The sequence below is a fragment of the Etheostoma spectabile genome, chromosome 6 (genome assembly GCF_008692095.1).
Source record: "Etheostoma spectabile isolate EspeVRDwgs_2016 chromosome 6, UIUC_Espe_1.0, whole genome shotgun sequence".
In the NCBI taxonomy this organism is placed as follows: Eukaryota; Metazoa; Chordata; class Actinopteri; order Perciformes; family Percidae; genus Etheostoma; species Etheostoma spectabile.
The window spans coordinates 12,031,926-12,051,284 of NC_045738.1; the positions used below are offsets into that span (position 1 = coordinate 12,031,926).

The 19,359-nt window shown below is 42.5% G+C and overlaps 1 protein-coding gene and 1 long non-coding RNA gene across 2 annotated transcripts in view; one reads left to right on the top strand and one right to left on the bottom strand.

Moving 5' to 3' along the window:
• Positions 1 to 227: 227 nt before the first annotated feature.
• LOC116691335 (uncharacterized) lies at positions 228 to 17,485 on the bottom strand. The gene is made up of 4 exons (XR_004332463.1): positions 17,463 to 17,485; positions 16,476 to 16,482; positions 4,378 to 4,383; positions 228 to 349 (listed from the first exon to the last, which is right to left on the bottom strand). It is a non-coding gene; the product is annotated as an uncharacterized LOC116691335 (long non-coding RNA).
• The window catches only part of LOC116691225 (ETS domain-containing transcription factor ERF), a 48,347-nt gene continuing 42,863 nt past the window's right edge, over positions 13,876 to 19,359 (top strand). The window contains 1 exon segment of the mRNA XM_074783859.1: positions 13,876 to 14,546. Coding sequence (XP_074639960.1) covers positions 14,525 to 14,546 — 22 coding nt within the window. The 5' untranslated portion in view covers positions 13,876 to 14,524.

Sequence of the window (19,359 nt, forward strand, 5' to 3'; positions counted from 1 at the left end):
TGTGTTTGTGTGCGCGCATGTGTACGTGTGTGTGAGAGAAAGAGTGAACTGTCAAACATTGGCAAAGAAAATTTTAAGAGTTTTCTCTGGAAGTGGGTTCTTGTTGTTAGCTGTTAAAGAGGTCTATTACATTTCCACCTGTGACTGAGCGTGTGTGTGCCTGACTGGGTGGGGGTTGCTGAAAAGTGGGACGGGTGCAGTACGCTGCAGCAATTTGCAAAAACGACTAAAAAGATCCCCTGTTCTTTGGACAACAACCACCCACTCACACATGAACTGTACTGTAAACTGTAACATTCTGTTTGCCAGCTTCCTAGTACATGTAGCTTTAATTCCCACATTTCGGCCGCTTGTAATTCCCCTATCTGTGTGTGTGTGTATGTGTGTGTGTGCGTGCGTGCGTGAGCGCGTGCAAGTATGGGTGTATTGCCATCACTCCTCCCTTTGTGTGTTCTATCCTGTGAGCAGCCCCCCACCCTTCCTACCTTCCTATCCCCATTTCCCTTTCTGTCTTCCCCATTTTTCTCCCTTGTTGTAGCAAGTTAGCCTTTTAGTGTATTTATCTTGAAAACCAAAAAAAAGAAGAAAAATAACTCTACTTGTTCATTGTACAGTGTTGTTCATTTTAAGTCATTTTTGTAACTGAAAGTGTTTCATTCATCCAAATAAAACAGGAGACAAAAACTGTACAGATGATCCCCTCCCCTGCCTCTTGTCGGGTTTTTTCTCCATTATGTTTATCAGTCTTCATGTTGAACCACAGGTTTCATTTGGTTTGGAGAAACCTCATCTACGAAACAGGAAATGCACCTTCATCTTGTGGTGCCACTTTTCAACCAGAGGAGGGAGCTGTTAGACTTGATTTCTTTCCTCAAATACTATATCAACCACCATCCTTTGATATTTCTGTTGCTCTGTGACCCTCTCAGTTATGGAACGCCTCACTTTTCAAGGACAAAGTTATAAAGCGTTCATTAAGTGATATTTAATTGGACAAAGAAAAAGAGGAAGAAGTCAAATCTTTTACAAATTAACTAATTAAAGCATAGATAATTAGACAACATTATTAAGTATTTCATCAAATGCTATTTAAACAGCCAATTAAAAGAAGAATTACATAAAAATAATTTACAAGTAAATATATTAAATCCATGAATAAATAAGTCAATAAATACAACATTAAACATAGACTCATGAATGCCTACATGAACAATGAAATTTCAAAATACAGTTTTAAAAGTGAAATGAATGACTGAATTTACAAATTTCATGAAAAATACATGGTTTTAATCAGGCATTTAAAAGATTCCCTCCAGCATTTCCATGTTTTCCTTATTTATTTATTTTTTTTCAAACAAATCCTTTTCCAATTAGATGTCAATTCATGAAATGTATTATAAATATTTCCATGGCACTAGCGGACCTCCCTTCTTTAATCCATACTCAACATCATCTAATCAAAAGCTATAATGGAAGTGATTGAGCTAACCAGTTTCACATTAAATAATACCAGGTCAAAAGTGGAACAGTGATGCAGCACCGACTCAGCACTGGAATCACTTTACCCACTCCCGATGGCTGGAAAACCATAAGGTCACCAATCAAAGTCTGAGACAACGGCTTGTTTTGACCCAAAGTGAGTGTGACTTTTTTATATTACTGTTGGGTTGTTTTACTAAAATATGGTATGGTTTGGAGTTGCAATGATTACCCACTGACTTTAGACACAACTCATGTAGAAGAGAGCTGCAAAGACTCATCCTGAGTCCCCGCAACCTGCCGATAAGTTCTCACTCAACAGACTTGCTGGTGGGGGAAGGACAGGAGTAAGATCCTCTTCAGCTGTCCCTCCATTTATTTTATCTCATGAGTCAGGGGACATCTGCTAATTGACAAAGAACATTGCATTTCTCTTCCAGAAGTGTTTGTTTTTCTGTCTGATGGTTTTGTTGTTGCATTCTACTCCTCCTCCTCCTCCTCCTCCTCCTCTTCCTCCTCCTCCTCCTCTTCTTCCTCCTCCTCCGGCTCACTGTCTCCCTCTCTTGTTGACTGCCTCTCCTCTTCAGTCTGTCTCCCTCTCTCTTGTCCCCCCCCCCCCCGCTCTGAGGCACAGTAGGTGGATGATTGAGGTAGGATGCTGGAGTGTGTAAGTGTGACAGCTTTCAGACACCCACCTCCGGGCTGAGTCACGGACGGCTATGGTGAGCATGTGATCCTATCACCAAGGTGACTCGGGTAGATCTGTGTTGCTGTGTTGTCGCATCAATATGGAATATTTCTTCTTTCCCAAAGTGTAGCCATTTTGGAGATATCTCATTCATAGTGATATATGCTCAATGGTGGAATGTAACTAGGTATATTTACTCGAGTACATTTCAGAGGGAAAATATTGTACTTTTCGCTGCATTACATTTATTTAACAACAACAGTATTCAAGATAAGTAAAAGTAGTTTAACATCATCTTACTACAACAACAAAATGAAAACTACATATTAATGCATCAGTATTAATAATTCATTAATGTAACACCCACTGACGACAGTGTTCTGCATATTGAGTACTTTTACTCTTGATACTTCAAGAACATTTAGCTGTTAGTACTTATATACATTTACTTATGTTAGACTTTGAGGTGCAGAAATATAAATTCTGAGGTAATGAGTCCAAATCAGCCCAATGTGCACACCACCCCCTCCTCACCCTGAAAAGTTTGGACCAGACACCCTAAAAGATTTGCATATTTAATATTTAAATTTAAATAATGCCCAGTAAACCAATCCAAAATAAGTCAACCCAAAATAACCACCATGTGTACGTTTTTATTTGCAAACTCTCCTCTTGTTGAGCTTTAAGGATCCTTCTTGACCTTGGAAACAGTCAATTTATACCTTCACTTACCACATTGTACTTTTTTCATGACTGCACTTTGTTCAATGTTGGTTTAGTTTATTAAACCAGGTTTATAATGCTCTACCAAGAGCATCACACGTACTTTTCTAATAGACATAGTTTACGCCACGTAACACTGCTGAGTCAAAATGTCATGCTATCTCCAGAGAGTTATTATAGGAGGGAGCTAATTCTGTGGGCCTGATGGGGATCATAACTTTGTGTGTGTCATTGTTAGAGCACTAAATGTTTGACATCATCTTAGAAATGAAAGTCACTCTCCATGACTGTAAAACCACTCTATGGCATGAAGCGGGTAACTAGAGAGCAACATATCTGGTTAGGTGAGGAGTCAGTTAACACAGTAGCAATTCTTTTGGCTTTGGAGGAACCCAAGTAAAGGTGGAGCTGGCTACAAATAAGGCCTCACTGTGTCAGTGGTACGAGAAGACAGAACGCCAGCTGTCAGTTTACCCAGGAACACTGCCAGTGCGTGCGTGTGTGTGTGTGTGTGTGTGTGTGTGCGTGTGTTGTTGGTGCCAGTGAGAGGCAGTGCCAGCGGTGAAGTGCCACTAGACATATCTGATTTCCCTCCCTAAGCAACAGTGTATGTGTGTGTGTGTGTGTGTGTGTGTGTGTGTGTGTGTCAGTATAAGCTACTGTTGCCTCACCCGTTGACCTCCTGCCCTCTACCAAAGCCACACATGGAAAGAGTATGCATGTGTTAGAGTACTTACTGAGAAAATTATGCATGTACTTCACTGAAAAAAATCTTCTCACTTCAACAATTCATTTTAGTATGCAAATAATTCTAATATTTCAGCTGGTAATTTTCAGGCACCAGATTTGTGAGTGCCTCTTCCAAGTCACGTCAACTTACAAGCTAACAAAACTGTCACTTATTTATCAGGTGTGATTACTTTCCTAACATGTCATAAAAATGGAAAAAATCCACCACAACTTTCCAGACCTTGATGTCTTTTAATTGCTGATTTTGTCCAATAAACAGTCAAACATCCAAACATATTCAATTTACAATCACATAAAACACAGAAAAGTTAAACATCTTCACATTTGAAAGCTGGAACCAGTAATTGGTTGTCGCTTTTGGTCAGTTAACTTAAATGATGAATAAATTGTCTAAAATATTGTTGATGTGTCCTGATGGCCTAGTGGTGATATGACACATAACTTCCTGGTTTATTTCCAGCTTCCTAGAACCAAATCATGAAGCAAAATGCCAAAAAGTAAAGTAATTGTTAATGACAATTGATCAATTAACTAGTTCATTGTTTTATCATTAAATTGCAGTTTCATAAGAATCGTGTAAAAAAAGAGGTTCTCAAATTTGGTGTGTGAAAGTCAATACAGTGTCATTAAATTAAAAGCAGGATGCGATCTCCATGGAGTAAATATGAATTCAGAGAGAGAGATGCTGCATTCCATTTGGCCTACCTTGGAAGATGGTGGTCAGAACTGGGAATGACGTCACACTCGAACGTGGCAGTAACAAGTTCATCCAGCCATCCATCTTCGTTCTCCCATCAGGTGTCGGGTCGCAGGGGCAGCAGCTCCAGCAGAGGACCCCAGACTTCCCTTTCCCGAGCCACATTAACTAGCTCCAACTGGGGGATCCCGAAGCGTTCCCAGGCCCTAGTCCTGGGTCTTCCCTGGGGCCTCTTCCCAGCAGGACGTGCCTGGAACACCTCCCTAGGGAGGCGCCCAGTAGGCATCCTTTCCAGATGCTCGAACCACCTCAACTGGCTCCTTTTGACGCAAAGGAGCAGCAGCTCTACTCCGAGCTCCTCACGGATGTCTGAGCTTCTCACCCTATCTTTAAGGGAGACGTGAGCCACCCTCCTGAGGAAACCCATTTCGGCCGCTTGTATCCTGGATCTCGTTCTTTCGGTCATGACCCAGCCTTCATGACCTTGGGTGAGGGTAGGAACAAAAACTGACCAGTAGATAGAGAGCTTTGCCTTCTGGCTCAGCTCTTTTTTCGTCACAACGGTGCAGTAACAAGTTGGTAAACAAAATTTCATTTAACACATTAGGGAGACCAAACCAGGTCAAGGCAAGCTATTGTTTGCAACACCAGATAATTAGCATCATTCAGTGTTTTGCATGTACAAACACCCAGCAACATGTTCACAATTAGAAGATGGAGAGCAACATGTGTATGACTGATTTAAAGGGACACATGAGATAGATGTGCTAAAAAAAAGTATTTTCACACAGCTTTCACTACTGATACTCAGAGCAGCCATTTTGGATTGTGATGTCAAGGATGGAGAGTTCCTGAGTCGCAAATCCAACTTCTGGGGAAATTTTAGTTGACATTTCCGATTGGGAAGTCAGAAATTCAGTTTTCCCAGTTCAACTGGAAAGCACCCGATAGACTTTGAAGAGTAATTTTACACCCCCTGAAATGTGCTTCCCTCCGGTGGTTTAATTTCTCACTTTGCTGCAGTGATGTAGCAGTGAACTCCAGCACTCTGTGACATCACTGTTAGTTATAACAAGTTAGAAACCTTTAACCAGAAACATTGTTTTCAGCAAGCGCTTTTATCCTCTGCCGCTGCAGCTTTACCTTCAAGAGTATAGCACAAATAAATGTACATGGCTTTAGAGTGGGTACAACAAGGACATTGTCATTGTTTTTAGGCTTTTGAAGAACTTCAACTTCAAGAACTGGTCCATTGTTTGTCCTTTTTTAGCAATAGATACAACATAACCTCAGCTTCTAATTCTGTAACAGAAATCTCCTTAAAAACACATAATTGGTCAATGTTCTTCCATTCATCTACAGCTTTCTTGAAAGATGACAGATATATTTGGCCTTGTCTTGCCATTGTCTTTGTTCAGTCACTTCAAGGTGTGTGTGTGTGCGTGTGCGTGTGCGTGTGCGTGTGCGTGTGCGTGTGCGTGTGCGTGTGCGTGTGCGTGTGTGTGTGTGTGTAAAAAGAAAGAAGAACGTATCTAAAGCAAGCCTAGAGCTTTTTGATCTGGTGAACTTTAAATTAATGCTGCTACTATTCTTTGACTTCCTGCCATCTATTCAAATCCAATGAAGTGTTTACAATTTAGTGCTTCAGGGTAAATGTAGAACAATAGTGTAATCATAATCACATAAATATCCTAGGGTGGGACTGTATATATGCTCCATGTTTCAGCTGCTCTGTTCTCTTATCATTGTCCACAAAAAGCCCAAAATCTGAATGAAGGCAGGATGCTGACACTCCACGGAAATGAACACTAGTGTGCTTTGGGAGAGATTCGTTTTCATTTGGTACATTTTCCTCCCTACCTTCAGTTTTATGGAGATCTGAAAGTCCAACATGGTTGCTGGCATATACCTGGGTCACTGAGTTAATTAATATGCCCCCACCCACTACCAGACAGCCAGAAACAAAGAAAGAAAGTCAGTCAAGTGAGTCTCAGAATATCTGACAATGAACTGACCTGCTTTGAGGTTTTTCCACTTAATTAAAACAACTGTTCACATGTGTTTGTATTTCAGGTGTGTATTTTCATGTTTGTGTAATGTGTATTATAACAAAGTGGAAAAATTTAATTTCCTCTCAGGGTTTAACAAAGTATGACTTCTTTTTCTTTGTCTTCTTCAATGTGGATGATATATAAGACGGCCACAATAATTACAAGGGATGCTTGTAAAAGTTTTTGACTTTGAAAACAGTAGTTTGACCAAAGAAATCTATATTTTCCAGGGGTTTCTCTAGCAAATACAGCTATATATGGTCCTCTCCATCCAGTGATGAGATGCAGTTGAAATCCCTGGAAAAACATGGTGAGGTGACCTTGAGTTTTGAGTTTTGCTACGATACACAATGGCACACACAGGTCAGAAAAAATGAATCAGTGCCACTGTATAACAGCAGCTCCCACACTGTGAATGAGCCCACAGCGTGGCACCTCCACAAAGGGATCTACAGTATAGAAATGCAACAATCACTCACTCACACACATACACACACACACAACCACGGGCCACGCACTTATGAGGAGAAATCCGACAAAGCAAAGGATGATGGTGATTATGACACATATCTATGCCACCCACAGCAGTGCCTGTGTGAGAGCAGAGCACATCAAACTGAGCAAGTGTAACACATGCTCTGTGTCAGTCCTCCTCCCCTGCACTGGCATGTAATGTATGACACATAGCTGAACCACCTACAGGCCTGCTGTCTCCATGCCCAGCTGATGATGGGGGGGTATTGAGGGTACCGGCCAAACAGACGGATTCTGCCAGATCGTCCTTTGGGGAAAAAAAGGGGGTCGTATTTGAGTTTACAAGCTGGTGTCACTGTTCAGTATTAGCCTACTTGTTCTGGTTAAAATGTTGTTTTTCAACTCAAATCAATCAAATCAAAATATCCCAAAGTAGAACAGATGAAGGACCGCTGAACGACATCTGCTGTTGCATCCCACCCCCAGTTAAACATGTGAACTTGTGTTTGAAACAAGCCTCTGGGTGTGACGTGGCTGCAGGGGCATCTGTCCAGGGCTCAGGGCTGTTCTCTGTATGTGATGAGCATGCGGTATTGGTTGGGTGGGCGGAGGGTATTTAGTGGCTGGCAGGCCAAGCACCTCTGGGTGATCCATTCTGAGGAGGGGGAGAGTGACCCAGACCTGGTGTGAGGATGACTAATTGAGGATGAGAGAGAGAGGGGAGAGAAGCTTAGGCTGTTACTGGATCTGCACTTACTATTATTATTGTTACTATTCCCTCCTCTTGTCACAGAGATGTTGGCAGTAAAAGTACTGCCAATGGGATATTAGGCCTCATCGGCAAAGGTCTGGCCTCTATTGAGTGCTTAATTGTTGCTCATGCAACAATAGCTTCCTCTCTTTCAAGCAAATAAAACATAACTGAATTTGACTGACAGAAAAAAGAGAATGAAGAAAGAAATGTGCATCCAAAGCAACTGTAATAAGTGGAAACAGGTGAGTAAGACAGATGTAATGGTGAGACTGGGAATATATTTTAATCAAAGATAAGGTAGAAAAACAGAGGGGATGGATTGGAGGAAGAGAGCAAGCACTTTGGTCAATGAGGGGTAGAGAGGAGTAACAGAGGGGAAGAGGAAGCTTTGTACTGTGCCAATAGGAAGAGTTTGTTCCTCAGTGAGATACAGGAGACAGTGTCAACACACACGCTGTGCTCAATATAGCTACTGTCACACAGCCAGGCATACCTCTCTCTGCTCTCCAGCCTGACACTTACACCTTCCTCAACACCCCCCCCCGCCTCGCTCACGTTCCTCTCCCTTCCTCATCGGAACAGGTTACATTCTTCCTTTGCCTCCCCTCAGTCCTCCCACACTGCCCCAGTCCATCAATGTCACGTCCCCGAAGCTAAATTAACTGATCTCCCTTCCTTTGCCCCCCCCACCCTCTGCCCTCGTTCTCTGTATATATTACAGGCTTGACACCCTGCCAGACATTGGTTTAATATAACACACATTCTCTGTGCCTTCCACCCGCTCTCACATTACCCTCTCTTTCCAACTCCCACCATCCCGCTTTCATATAGGCACTGGCTACTTGCTTTTTCCATACTTTACTCACCGCAAAAGGAGCTTTTTGTTCTTGAATAGCTCCCTCATTGCCATGGTAATTCAACAGAAAGAGAGTGTGGTTTTTCTGTCTAGGGCCTCGCGGATGAAAATAGTAGCCTAAGTCATGATGGGTTTCTTTAAGTGGCCCTGAATCTGAGAAATCAGTCTGCGCAAATTTTGAGCTATGTGAAGAAGTCTGAAGTTTATATATGTGTTGTGTGTATATGTATACATACATATATATGTGTGTGTCATAGTTACCATCAAGCCATTTCCCACATTTGCCTTCTTCTACTTCAAGGTGGACCTCTTGGTACCATCTCAGCCTTCCCATTGATCCCCCTCTTCCTCTGTCTCATTTGTCCTCCAACGTCACCCTCCCCACCCCCTTCCTTCCCTCCTGCACCACCCTCACCACTTGCTGTGGTAATCCCATTACTCATGTGCGAATACCAGCTGGGGAAGAGAGGGAGGGAGGGAGAATGTGGACAGAGGATAACTGTGCAGGGGCCTCGGCTCTCAACATAGACGGTTGGACACCCTAGATGTTTTTTTTAAATTCTTGTTCTTGGAGAAGAGAAGAAAATATTGTTTGACAATGACTGATGAATCACTGTTATCTTAAACGTGTTCAAACTTTGACAACTTATGACCCTATTTGGGTTGATGAGGGCAAAAAAGTGATTCAGACAGACAGAGAGAGTGATATCTGTGATGTGTCTCGCGACGGTTGGACTGGCAAGCTTGAAAATAAACAAGTTCTTTGATGACAAAGAACCCATTGACTGTCTTATTCCCTCTCTCTCTCTCCCATTCCTTGTTCTCCACAGCTTTGCTCTCTCTTCCTCTTTCCCTCTCCCTGTCCTTTTTTTGCTCTTGCCGTTTGGAAGGGGTGAGGTTGGAGGGTGAATGTGTGTGGGGGGAGGCATCAACCGCCACCCTACTGCACTTGTTGTCCCCTCAGCTGCCGGCTTTTTCTTTCATCCGGTCGGCTCTCACTCCTAAACGCCTTTTAGTCCAGCAACCCATCTTCCCTCTTTTCACTGTTGCACAAGAAGTGAAACCTTTTTCTCCTCAGTCAAGGTTCTCCTCATGAAGAATTAAAACTGAACAAGTGTTTAACTTTGCTGCCATTTCATACAATACCATGTAAAGTTGATTGTGTAAGATCACTTGCTGGAAGTCAGAGATAATTGTTGCACTTAAAAATAATAGGTAAATGAAAAAAAGAAAGCCAAAGTAGAAGAGCGTTAAGGAGAGTGTGTGCACATGTGTGTGCATGTGTTCACATCACCAGTGGCATGAATCATCAAATGTACATATTACACCTCTGTTGGTCCACTGATTATAATCCTGCCTGGCTTCCACTGGTTGCTGAAATCGCTTCTGGATGTACATGCATTGTGTGTGTGTGTGTGTGTGTGTGTGTGTGTGTGTGTGTGTGTGTGTGTTTGTCTACTGCCTGTGGTGGCACTGGTTGTGGGCTACCACACCCATTGTCCACGGTAATTACACTGACTTGAGCCATCTGTGTTGTAGAGGCACAGACCAGAAGAAACCGGTGTGTGTATTACTGCTGACTAGATGGCATGCTATGCAGTTGCTGAAAAAGTCTGTAGGGTTTTTGACCTTCTTGAGCCACTGTCCACCGTTTGAATATCAGTTGTGCTTGTTTGGCACTGATCTCAGATCGTCATAAATTCTTGATAGGGATGACACATCCCTGAGCTCACATGAGATAAAGAATTGGGGGGTGGGATTAATATATATTTGGAATGTTCACACCCACACCCACCCAACTGTGAGCATTCACACACACACACGCACACACAAACACTTTGGTGACAAAATCTCTGCTCTCCCCTTTCATTCTTTCTGTCTTTCTCTGCGGAGCGTCTGTCTGTCACTCTGATTATGAACGGACAGAGTCACATAAAGCACGGAGGGGATGAAAAAAGGGCGGGATGGGAGATTGAGGGAGTTGCAGATGATGTGAAACCAATAGGACAGGGCTCTTCTTCTTTGCTACACTCTGTTTGTCAAACACATCATCAAGTTCACTTGGCAAGATCTAGCTGGGTCTAATTTGATGGTTAAATAAATGTGAACATTTTAAAAATGAAATGTGAAAAACCCACTGTGCATGTTCTGCAAATGTGCTTTTTACAACTCTGCAGAGCCAAAGATCTAATATCAAACCTGGTCAACAACATGGTCATTCAATAGATGCAACTTTTCAAAGAATATTTAAAAGGGGCATTTCATACCTGTAATAAATAGTTTATTGTAGAAAGATGACAGGGCATGCTGGGTGAAAGAGAGAGATTGGAAATCCCATGCAAAAAAAGGTCTCTGGCCTCTGCTCCCCCTAACACTAACCCCCTTTGGTACCCCTAACCCCCCAGGAAACCCTAAATACTGCTTTCAACATGTGTAAGTTTTATTTCAGACTGATAGCATAAGCGAAACTGCCAAAAGATACTAAACGTTTGGCAGTGTCTGCATTAAGAGAAAGAAAAAAAGAAAAAACAAAGTTCTTTTGATTTTTTTTGATTGATTGATTAATTGGTAAGCTTATTAAATGCAAGCACATCACAAAGGTCCACCATCTGTTACAAATGGGAATTTGCGTTACATTATCTTTCACATATATAACTCATCCATCAACCTTGAGGTTGTAGCTCAAATAGTGATGAGTGTTAGGGAGAGAAAGAGATGCAGGCATGGAGAGGATGGAGCGGGAGGAGAAATAGAAGAGGTGTGAGAGTGAGGGAGGGCGGACGGATGTATGGATGGATGAGTGGTAAAAGACGACAGGACAGCAAACAGACAGAGTGGCAGCAAAGTAAAGAGGGAATGGGGGAGAGAAAACAGGAGAGGTGGATAAACAGTCAGAGTGAGGGAGGTGGAGGAGGAGGAGGAGGAGGAGGACAGAGGGAGGGTGCTGAGTGAAGCTCTGTGTTTATTGGTGTTCAGAATGTACTGTGCTGAAGATTTGTCTGTAAATGTCATCAAATGTGTCAACTGAGTTACAATAGAGCATGGTCACACAACAAGTCACAGACACGCACACATGTAAATACACACAGAAATATAAAAGAGCAGAAGCTGTTTGTCCACCCTGAACTTAATTGCTAAATCCCTCTTGTCAGGTCTTTTTTTTCTCCTCCTCCCGCTGGAGCGTTTCCTCTTGTCCTCTCTTTGATTTCTTTTCTCTCCATGTGAAGAGCCCAGGGGGAAGCTGAAGAGCTCTTCACCTCAATGCAGAAATATCAGAAAATGGTAAAATTACAGATAGGTGGTGGATGCGTGTCACAGCAACAAAAAGAGAAACAAGGGAATAGTGCAACTCTCTTGTTCCCAGCTGATTGCCCTATTGTCAACCTCCGCGTGAGAAAATGCCACGCAGGTCCGTGCAGTGGTTTCCTGCTCTGAAGAAGACAGGACAGTATTACCGTTTCCTGAATGTGAAGGTTCAACATCCCAATTTATTTCTCTTTAGGTCCAGTTTCTAATCTAATCAGAGCAGAGTGGGTTTCCTGAGCCTGTCAGAGAATGGCCAGCGAAGGGAGGAGAAATCCTGTTTGTAAATCACACTACAGGGACGTTGCTGCTGTCAGGGGACTTTGTTTACTTAGTTTTACTACCACTGTCTTATCCTGTTGACAAGGCAGGGCAGTGGGGTGTATCGCTGATGTCACAGCGCTGTGAAAAAAAATCCATCCATCCTCCATCCACTGCACCAGGTGCAGTTGTACAAGAAGGCTAAAGAGGAAATGCACTTCACCTCCCATGTATAACGCCTCACCCACTCATATGTACTTATCATTAACACGTGACAGCTTCGTATTAGTGGCACACGAGGGAGCAGACGGTCAGGGTGTTCGACAGACTTGTTTCCTGTCAACTGAACCGGTCTTCCCTCAAACCATTCTGCAGAATCAAACGAGCCATGCTAAACACCTGATCAAGTTAAAGAGTTGACCAGATGAAGCATTTGACATGCACATGGACATGCATGCAAAAACAAAGCATGTGCTAATGCACACTCTGATTGGGATTGTGAGTTAAAGGTCATGTGCAGTTGACTGCACCTTAAAAAAAAGAGGAAAAGGGAGTTAGCCCCACATGAGAAGCTGGCAACAGAACAGGAAGCAGGTTCATATTCAAATTAACCACAAGTTGTTGGGTTTTTTTTTCCGCCTTATGGTTTGATCTACATATTTCAGTAAAAATTCAAATAATGGTGAAAGTGGTTGCTACTGTGGGTGCCAAAATGAAAATAGTGTAGTTTTACACATCAGATTTTTTCAACTTGGACTTTTACTGAATTACTATAACTAATGCTAAACAACCAGCAAATATGTTATGCATATGAATAACCAATAAAATACACTGTGAAAAATGCCTAATCCAATTTAAGTGAAAACTTTCAAAGCATGCTTTTGACTGAAACAATCAAATTTGGCTGAAAGTGCAGTACATGATTTTGACTTGATACGATTTCTAAAAATAAGTCAGGATGTCATCAGAAGTCTTAAAAGTAAGACCAAAAAGGTTCATTCTTGTTTAGTTCATTAATTCAATTAAAAGCCTGCTCAATATGGTTGTTACATTTTTGAAAATCTTTAAGTTTGGAGGCAGTCCCACTGCCAACTGACATCTGGTGAAGTGTGTGTCTAGCGATCGCATTGTTGATCAGTGGGTCCACCACTTTGGTCCAGACTGAGACCACAAATTATTTTCATTATTGAGATATATAGTATGTTACCCCCTTTATGTTTAGTGTAAAAAAAACATTAAATTAAATCCAAAACACTTTTATTGGACCACACATTTTGTGACATATTAGACCATGTCACAAAATCAGCAGATGAGTGTTAGAACAGCTTTCTAGAGTCAAAGTTTGCACATAAATGATTCTTCATTCTGCACAGTGAAGGTCAAACATTCAAGTACAATAAACAAAACATATGTTTCAGTGGAGGTGGATTTTATTCTGAATGCAGAACTTTTGTTCTTAGACCTATTCTTCTGAATAAATGAACGTAGGCCGAGTGTGTTCTCCATTCCTGTTCAAATTTCCTGTTTTCAGTGTTAATCACTAACTGACGCTTTCATATTTAATGTGCCCATTTAAAAGTGTAATTATCTTCCTATGAAAGGGCCTAATTAGAACCATAACCGCTGATTGACGTAAATGGACACCGTGAGACGAGCGCTCTCGCGCCTCTCTCGAATCGTAGCACTCGGATATGATGTCACCACGGCAGCGCGCTGTGGCGGTCTCCAAGGCAACGCCGCGTGCTGCAGTGACGCCAGCCCAGGCCCCGGCTCGTGGTGAGTGGGCGTGACTCGCCACGTTAGCCCCCCCCCCCCTTCTCTCCCGTCAGTGTGGGCGGGCCCCGCGCTCAGAAGAGAGCGAGCGAAACACGACACCCCGAGGACGGAGAGACGCACGGGGGGGAGGAGAGAGTAGCACTGAATAGTAATAGAGAGTGGAGGACTTACAAAAAGTCTGTAAAGAAAGAGAGGTTCCTCTCTAACGTTCATTTCTGTCAAAGAACAAAGCGAGATGTCAAACAGCGACGAAGATGCGGTTGAGACGGAGTAAACAGCCACTGGACAGTTAGCGAAAAAACTTATTAAAAGAGAGAGAGGCTCTACGGCTGGCTTGAGTCGTTTTCCGCCGCAACTTGAGCAGATTTGAACGCTGCCAGTTACGGGACGAGAAGCGAGGACCAACAGCGAGGTCTGGACCGCTCGGCTCGGCTCGGCTCAAAGGCAAGCCATTCGCTCGGGTTGGTCGGTTGGCAGAGATCCGCTGAAACGGACCGAGAGAGCGCGGTGGCTCGGGAAGATAGATTCGCTGAAGCAGCAGCTGCAGCTACAAAAGTTTGCCGTATATTCACCCAGTTTTCCAGATTGGGAACTAGAGGGGGAGGAAGAGGCCGAGAGACTGGCTTTTCTTTACACAAGCAACTTTGTGGAATTCATCCTGTTTAGCAAACTTTTGCTGTTTGCTGTCTAGCTAAGTAGCTAAAGCAGAAAAATGAAAACACCTGGGGATAATGGTAAGTTTGCGTGACTCCTGCTATGAATTTCTATCCACCATTGTCTTTCTTGTTTACTTGCCGTGGTTGCTGTCGGCAGAGCTAACAGTCACTGCATTACTGATTAATAAAGACGCCAGATAGTTACTTATCAACATCCACTTCCAATCAAAAAACCTGTTGATTGGTTTTAGCTGTTCTCGGGATCAGTGCAATAGTCCGTGGTCTAGTTAGATAAGATACTGAAATCTGGTGCAGGTTAAGTAGCTACTGTACTCCAGTTAAAGAGGAAGTGGTTAAACTCCTGTACAGTTGTTACAGCGACATCCTCTGTGTCACCCTGACAACCTAATTTCACCATCCACCACCTTTTAGATAACGGACTGAAGCCCCTAGAAGCACTGCATGAGTGTGTTTTTGTACTGACTGAGTGAAAAAGGGAGATGTGGACGTGTTGATAAGTTACTTTAAGACTCATCTCCTCCTGGTGCTGGTGTTGAGGTGATGGGGTCTAGCCAGGCCACGCAGCAAGCTGATATCAAATCAGTAACTGAGCATACATTTGTCAGGTCCTTGGCCTGGCAGTAAATTGAAGTGAGAGCAGGGGTTTTTCCAGTAGTCAGCTGAGGTCTGTGCGTGTGTGTGTGTGTGTGTGTGTGTCTTAAAGTCTAATTCCTGAAATGCTTGCATAAGTTTGTTCTCGCTCCCTTCTCTTGAAGCCAAGGCAATTTTTCTTTAGAAAGGAGGAATTGAAACTGGGCCTACTATAATTTGTGCCAGCTATTCAAGTTTATTATTTCTGTAGTGTCTGTAATAAACTGCCTGAAAATACCCTGTCTTTTAGTAACAAAACTTCTTGATTTTGATTCATATAAATTAGACCAGTGGGATAAAATGTGAAAATATATACAGTAACAACCATTTACTGTCTTTGGCCCTCTTAGTAAAACAAAATTCAGATATTTAAAACGTTTTTTTCCCTGCGGGAACAATAGGATGACTTCCTAAGTAGTTACTGATAAGCATTTGGCACAGGGCCTTGTGTGTGACTGACAAACTGTGTGGGACCCTTTTCCACTTGGGACATTCCCCTCCCTTCCCCCACCCTGTCCCCTCCTGACTCCCGCTGCACCCAGCTTCAGCCCCTCAACATTCCTACACACACCCACACACACACACTTCTTGCAGCAGCCCTGGGGAGGCTGCCATGACATCACACCACATCCCACCACAAGTAGCCCTTTATTACAAGGAACTCAATGTTTGTGTGACAGCAGATATCTTAAGCCCTTCTGGAAAGGGACTACAAATTAATTGTGCTTTGATTATGGCTTTGATGTATGTGGATGGTGTGTGTATGTGTGTTTGAGTAGTAGGTTGATTGTGTGTGTCATCTATGGAGAGAGAATAATAACTGGACCTACTGTAGTGTGGTTGGTGTGAAGTGTGCACTGCCATCCAACCAGTCTTATTTACCATTTAACTTTGTTGGGAGCAGCATCTTGCTTTTATTTTGATTGATGATTATTATTGTTTATTAATGGATTAGGTCTCGAAACCAAAAGTTCTAGATTTAAAAGTTATACAATTATAATGATTTCCTTGACCACAAGATGACAGTCTAAACCCCAAATATATCCAGGATATGTTAATGTAAAACAATGAAAATCTTCACATTCAAGAAGCTGGAACCAGCAAACCTGTTTTGCGTGAAAAGTGACTTAAATGCTCCATCAGTTATTAAGAATCAAAATAGTTATTGACTAATTTATAGATAGATTAATTTACTAATAATTTCAAGTCTAATTATCTAAAATGTAGAAAAGCTAACCACTTCTTGCTCCTATGAAGGCTTAAGTTTCATGAAGTTATTTGTCAGTTACCAAAATGACATTTTATAAATTCTCTGTTGAATAACTTAATTTATCCTTTCAGCACTTCTTGATAAACATAGCCACTCTGTCTGAGGGCGTTACCTAACAACAAATCTGATCTTAAAACAGCATCTTGTGTAGATCTCATCATTTAGAGTGAACACATTTCTTGAATGTAGAAGGGTGTAACAGTGCCTGGAATAAAGAATGTAATGGTCCCTTCCTGGGATGTTTGGTGGTGTAGGATTATGTCCCATATGGTAAGCTGCCTCTTTATAGAGCTTACCTCCTTTCTCTCCATCACCGAACACTTCCCCTTGAACTCCTGTTTTCCACAGTCACTTCATTAGTGTGAATAGATGATCGGATTTCTGCTGAGATAGAGAATTGATATGATGAAGCAGGAAATGGCAGGAATATAGCTGCATCTGTTGTTGCTGACAGAGCGGTGTTGGTTTCATGGTGTTGGGAAGTATCCAGTTTATTTATATCTAATCACTGCTGTTTACCTGATCTTTATTTGTGTTTGATGTTGTTTAGGGAATTGGTTAGAGGCAAGGTATGCTACAGGTTGCATTAGTCAGCAGACAGGGTATGCAGTATCTCGTCTACACTTACACAGTTGACATTCCTGTGTACCTCAAAGGCTGTGCTAATGATTGATTAAGCTCTAGTGATAACTTGGACACACAATAACTTGCCTACTGTATGTCTCTCCATCCATAAGTTGTCATTGACACTCCTGCCACACACACTTTGCACTTCTTTGTGTTTTACTCATTTTCTTCCATCCCTCCCCAAGGGTCATAATTTTTCTTCTGCCACCTCTATTATTCTTTACTATCTCTGACGGGATAAGGACTGGTGTGTGTCTTTGTGTGATGGAATTGCATAGTGGGACCCCTGGCTCTGGAGTGGCCATTGTGTGAATGTGTGTGGAGTATGGGACAATGGTGGGAGTGGGCAAGCCTTGGGGCTGATTGTGTGTGGACTTGTGGGGCCAGGGACCTCTCATTGTACTCATAATGGTGCAGAGTAGCTCATAGTTTGGTGGTGCTTTGACGTGTGTGTGTGTGTGTGTGTGTGTGTGTGTGTGTGTGTGTGTGTGTGTGTGTGTGTGTGTGTGTGTGTGTGTGTGTTGTGTGTGTGTGGTGTGTGTGTGTGTGTGTGTGTGTGTGTGTGTGTGTGTGTGTGTGTGTGTGTGTGTGTGTGTGTGTGTGTGTGTGTGTGTGTGTGTGTGTGTGTGTGTGTGTGTGTGTGTGTGTGTGTGTGTGTGTGTGTGTTTTCATTTAACTACATCAGTGGGGTCCAAAAAACGGGAACACAGTATACTTGGGGTTCGGACAGCTTTGTGGGGCCAAAATGCTGGACCCCACAACTTTAAAGGGCTGTTTGAGGGTTAAGACTTGGTTTTAGGATTAGAATTAGGTTATGGTTAGGGTGAGGGTAAGGGTTAAAGTTAGGCATTTAGTTGTGATGATTAAGGTTAGGGTAAGGGGCTACGGAATGCATAATGTCAATGATGGGTCCCCACAAAGATTGTGTGTGTGTAGTGTTTGTGGTGTGTGAAAAAGCGAGGTGAATGTGGACACCCTAGATACAAAGTTGCACACACAGTTTGCCTTATGATGTGGCAGGGCAGGAGACAAAAGGGTAGCTTGTGAGCAAGGAACTCAGAGGGAACATTTCACCTTTTCCCTGTCTGGGTTTATGTGTGCGATTGCGAGCATATGCTTTTCAATCTCAAAACACAATCACTGTAATAATAAGCGCAGCGATTAGCCTTATCTGCGAAAACTCCCTCGCAGTGCTGACCACAGCAAAACCACTGCCTCCCATTATTCCAATACAGTTTACAGCCTGGGTTATGGTGCCCTGCTGGGATCAGGCTCAGACAATATGCTTTTAAGCCTGAAGCAGATGATGTTCCTTAACAAAACTAGTTATCTTTTTTTCTTAAAAAAAAATCTGTCAAATTGAGTTATGTGCCAAGAATTAACTTTGATTACTGTTGTTAAGTGAACATATTAGCTGTTGGGAATACTGCTAAAGTCCAAATACACTTGCTGACAAAATTGTGGGCTGATATATCATGCAGCATTTTGCAGTTTAAAATGTACACTCTGATAACACTTGTTAGGATATTTATTTTAATGTAGTGTTTAAAGTTGTAGTAAAATATTGAATTTTTTTTGCTCAATATTATGGAGATTGATTTTCTAACAGACAGACTGAGTATTCCCAGTACAGAGGCATCATGGCCCACTTTTCCTTGTCAAAACAGTTCTTTATAACATTTTGATATGGTCGTCTGTGACGCTAAGTTGACAAATGACTTCTGGTAGAGGGGGCCATTCAGTTGTGAAAATGTCTGTATTTAGCCAGGAATGTGACCAAAGGGAACAATGTGCTCAGCCAGTCGACACTAATGGACCTCCCCACCATTAGTCCTGTGCCGCCCTTGACCAGGGAGTTCAGAGAGACCACAGGCAACAAGACTGCATTACCCATGGCGGTCCTGGTGGTTCTGTCACCCTGCCCCAAGGACTCGCACATTAACCTCAGATCTGACCATTGAGTCATATAGATTATTGGCCTCTCAGACCTTTTTGATCAGCTGCATAGTTGTGAGGTTCGACACAAAAGAGCTCCATTTGAAATCCACTTCTTTACGCTGATAACACTGCAGCAGAACTAAATGTGTCCTGAGGCCATGTTTGTATGTCTGTGACGACAACATGACCCCATGTTGACTTGGTTATTGGTCAGGAATGGTAATGGGATGGGTCTGCATGTCTGGATGGAATGGACTGTTGACGGATAATTGTAACACTTAGATGAACAATTGTGAGAGTACACATACACAGAACACACACTTGAACACACTGCTGCTTTTTATTGGAATTCTTGGACCTCCCACATTCCTGCTTAGAAGGTTAATAGTTGCCGGCTGTGTTGCA